General features: G+C 39.9%; 1 protein-coding gene across 1 annotated transcript; it reads left to right on the top strand.

Annotated features, from left to right (window-relative positions):
- The first annotated feature begins 1,076 nt into the window (after positions 1-1,076).
- Positions 1,077-4,213, top strand: LOC120070199 (chitinase-like protein 2). Its single transcript, XM_039022063.1, has 3 exons — positions 1,077-1,787; positions 1,877-2,036; positions 3,466-4,213. The coding sequence occupies exons 1-3, from the start codon at positions 1,403-1,405 to the stop codon at positions 3,881-3,883; spliced, it is 963 nt and encodes a 320-aa protein (XP_038877991.1). The 5' UTR covers positions 1,077-1,402; the 3' UTR covers positions 3,884-4,213.
- Positions 4,214-4,462: the final 249 nt, after the last annotated feature.

Here is a 4,462-nt window from a genome sequence, read left to right as displayed (position 1 = left end):
ACCCAAGGGTTAAGAACTACGAAAAAAAGTCGTACGGTTTTGAGAAAGGAGCTCGTTTGGTGCTCCAAACGGCCCTCAAGGCCCAATTTTTGTGCGCGAACCATCCGGAGTGAAAAAGCGCAAAAACGAACCCAAGGGTTAAGAACGATGAAAAAAGTCGTGTGCCAGACGGTTTTGTGAACGGAGCTCATTTGGTGCCCCAAATGGCTATCGGGTCCGGCGGGGCTGCCCCAGGCCCAATTTTTATGCGCGAACTTCCCGATGGGTGAAAACACGAAAACGGACCCAAGGGTTAAGAACGATGTAAAAAAGCCATGCGCCATATGATTTTGCGAACATATTTCATTTAGTGCTCCAAATGGCTATCGGGCCTAGTGGGGCTGCCCAGAGGCTCAATTTTTGTGCGCGAACTTTCCGGCGGGCAAAAACTGAAAAACGGACCCAAGGGTTAAGAATGATGGAAAAAAGTCGTGCGCCAGACGGTTTTACGAACAGAGCTCATTTGGTGCCCCAAATGGCTATCGGGCTCGGCGAGGCTGTCCCGGGGCCCAATTTTTGTGTACGAACTTTTCAACGGGCGAAAACGTGAAAACCGACCCAAGGATTAAGGACAATGGAAGAAACCCGTGCGCCGGACAATTTTGCGAATGGAGCTCATTTGGTGTCCCAAATGGCTATCGGGCTCAGTGGGGCTGCCCCGAAGCCCAATTTTGTGCGCAAAAACGGACCCAAGAGTTAAGAACGATGGAAAAAAGACGTATGTCAAACGGTTTTGTGAACATAGCTCATTTGGTGCCTCAAATGGCTATCGTGTTCGACGGGTTGCCCGGGGCAATTAAACTGTGAGTAATAGTATTGTTTGTAATAATTTTAAGATTAAATTATAAATTCGGTGCCTATGGTTTAGATGAAATTAAAATTTAGTCTCTATGATTCTAAAAGTTATAATTTAATCTATATAGTTCAATAAAATCTTATAAATAATGTTTATGGTGGGATAAAATCAAAGACTAGATTTTCTACTTAATTTTCCAAAAACCTACCCTCGTTTGGCAAAGGAAAACCTGCCAACACGTGGGAGATCGCAGGAAGGTGCAGCAGCACTTCAACACAAGCAAGCATTCGGTCTGTTCGTAAGTTTGCATCGCTTGCAAATCACTCAAAAGTAGGAGAAGAAACTTGAAAGAAATTTCAAAAGAAAATGAAAAAGAAAAAAGAAAAATTGTTGCAGCATCACAACAACACTATTTATCCTTCAACTCTGATAAACCTCTTCCTCCTAATCAAGCTGTAATTTCATTTTCCATCACTTTCCCTCTCAAATGAAGCAATTCCCATTTCCCCCTTTTAAATTCCCTCCTCCATTCCCCCATTTCTTCACCCATTATTCCTTCATCACACAATGGAATCCAAGCGCTTCTTCTGGGTTCTGCTTCTGCTTCTGGCCGCGATCGCCGTGATTGGAGACGATTCTGAATTCTCCGTCAAGCCATTGGTGAAGATTGTGAAAGGGAAGAAGCTCTGTGACAAAGGATGGGAGTGTAAAGGCTGGTCGGAATATTGCTGTAATCATACCGTTTCTGATTACTTTCAGACCTATCAATTTGAAAATTTGTTCTCCAAGCGGAACTCGCCGGTCGCTCACGCCGTAGGGTTTTGGGATTATCGATCTTTTATTACGGCGGCGGCTTTGTTTCAGCCTCATGGATTCGGTACCACCGGTGGGAAGCTAATGGGGATGAAGGAAATTGCTGCTTTTCTCGGTCATGTTGGCAGTAAAACCACTTGTAAGTTTCTTCTTCTTCTTCTTCTTGTTTTTCTCTCTCTGTTTGGGTGTTCTCTTCTCATTAGGGGAAATTTTGATCGAATGATTCAGGTGGGTATGGAGTGGCGACTGGAGGTCCATTGGCATGGGGTCTGTGCTACAACAAGGAGCTGAGCCCTGATAAATTGTACTGTGATGAATATTACAAGCTCACTTATCCCTGTACTCCCGGAGTTTCTTACCATGGCCGTGGTGCCTTACCCATCTATTGGTATGCCTACTCTAAATCCACTCCATTTTTAACATGCCACTGCTGTTTGATGGAAGGTTATTTACCGAAGTTTGATGGTCGTGTTTCTAGAGTTTGAATACGGTAGACAAATGGATTAGAAAAGGAGCTTTTTCTTCTTTTTTGGGGGTAAGGATGACAGAAGGATTTTAACCGTTGATGATCCGTCCCCATATACGAAATTTAATCTCCTTCTGCTTACGTCAAAGAAAATTATCGCATTTTATAACTTATCGCATCTATTATTATGGCCAGATCTTCACTTTTCTCGCCCAACAACCCAACTCTTAGAAAAGTGGATGGTTTGCCAAAATAATGTAGTTTGGGCTGTATAATCGATTCATTAAGTTGCAACCACGGTAGATTATGGGTGCAAATGAAAATAGAAAAATCGAACAAACCACTTCCGACCAAAATTGATGTCGGTTCGGGTTGCCAATTTTCAATTTTGAAATAAAGAAAACCAAATATTCTTGGTGCGTTTCAAGTTTTCTTTAGACTAAACCCAAAATAACTGAACCGACCGATGATAGCTATAGTATAAATTTAAAGTAGATATCAAAGTGTTCGAGAGTTCGAAGCATGGAAAATGCAATGTTTTGTTTATATATTATCATCCCTCCTTTTCAGTCATCTTTTAGGCCCACGCCCGAACACCTGCAATACTGCGCCGGGCTAGTATCAAACAGCGATCCGGTCAGACCAAACTGATTGAACCATTTGTTATCGGTGTGGTTGTATTTCCTAGGCAGTTCGGTTTGGCATTTATTCTCTTGCATATATTTAAACGGTTCGGTTTTGATTTGACAGTCAAACCAAGCCAAACTAAACAACTTACACCTCTACTATAGATTGGTCTAGTGGTCAAACAAAATCATGTAAATAATAAATGGCTTAAAAGGAATGGGTCAAAGTCATAGTAGTCATCTATTCACCTTATGAATTACTACTCATGATGTGGTTGTAGTTAGATGTGTACACAAGCTGGTCTGACAAAAATATATTTGTAATAAGTTGGTTATGTAGTAAGTTGGTTTGAAATGAGAGTAGAGTTGCATTTATCGTTTTATTTTATTGTACTTTTTCTAATCTCTATCTACCATGTTGGCACTCAATCAACATGACATATTATGTCAAGGACTGTAGAAACACAATTTAGCAGCTGGAAACATCATAGAAGTTTTAACATTGTTTAGAGACTAGATAGATCCAATTGTTAAATTTATTCAACACTCATATTATGTCATCATTTGGCGAATGATGTTAAAGATATGAACTCAATCATAATTCAAAGTTCAAAATTTATAATTTAGAAACTAAATAGATGTAACTATGAAAGTTCGTAGACCAAATTTGTTGTTGAACCTTATTGAACTACCTTGTGCCAAATGTGGGACTTTCCAATTGACAGGAACTACAACTATGGAAAAACAGGAGAAGCCTTGAATGTTAATCTATTGGACCATCCAGAGTACATTGAAGACAATGCCACTCTAGCATTTCAGGCTGCAATTTGGAGGTGGATGACCCCAGTGAAGAAGAACCAGCCCTCAGCACATGATGTGTTTGTAGGCAAATGGAAACCGACAAAGAACGACACACTGGCCAAGCGACTGCCTGGCTTTGGCACTACCATAAACATCCTCTATGGCGATGCTGCGTGTGGGCAGGGTGAAGTTGACTCCATGAACAACCCCATCTCCCATTACTTGCATTACCTCGATCTAATGGGCATTGGTCGAGAAGAAGCCGGACCCCATGAAGTCCTGAGCTGTGCCGAGCAGGAACCTTTTGAGTCATCATCTTCTTCATCCTCGTCATCTTCTTGAGGTTCGTCTTTGTCTCAATCAACTTATTCTTGATCTGATTCTCTCTGGAGAATGAAAGAATATGAATAATTGGATGTCAAACTAAGATGTTTTGTGATGTATAAAGCTATTGAATTGAAGGGAAAGAAAGAATTCAAGATACATATACTATTTTTTGTGTGAGTTCTCATTGTGTATATCCAATTGATGTTTATTAATGTTTCCTTCTGTTTGTTCTAAATTTTGACGTTTCATTTGAGTTTTTATAGTCATTAATTAATGTATTCTCCAAGTTCGGAATGTGAACCATTTGAGTAACATAAATACATTCTCTGTATTATGCATGTTGCATATTATATTGTGTTGTGTGTATTTCTTCAGCTGAATTTTTTATATTGAGCTGAAACAGGAGAAGTAATGGTTGGAAACACGACAATGTCTCACACTGGCTATGAATTTTTTTTATTGAAATTAAAAGTAAAGTCACGAGGCCATAATGTCAATGTATATAAGAAGATCATATCATTATGATAACATAGAACTTTATTGTAAGGGTGTTTAAAAAATCCAACGACCTGAATCCCACTTGAATCATAAAGG

This window comes from Benincasa hispida, chromosome 1 (assembly GCF_009727055.1).
Source record: "Benincasa hispida cultivar B227 chromosome 1, ASM972705v1, whole genome shotgun sequence".
Classification (NCBI taxonomy): Eukaryota; Viridiplantae; Streptophyta; class Magnoliopsida; order Cucurbitales; family Cucurbitaceae; genus Benincasa; species Benincasa hispida.
This window is presented reverse-complemented; position numbering and strand designations above follow the sequence as displayed.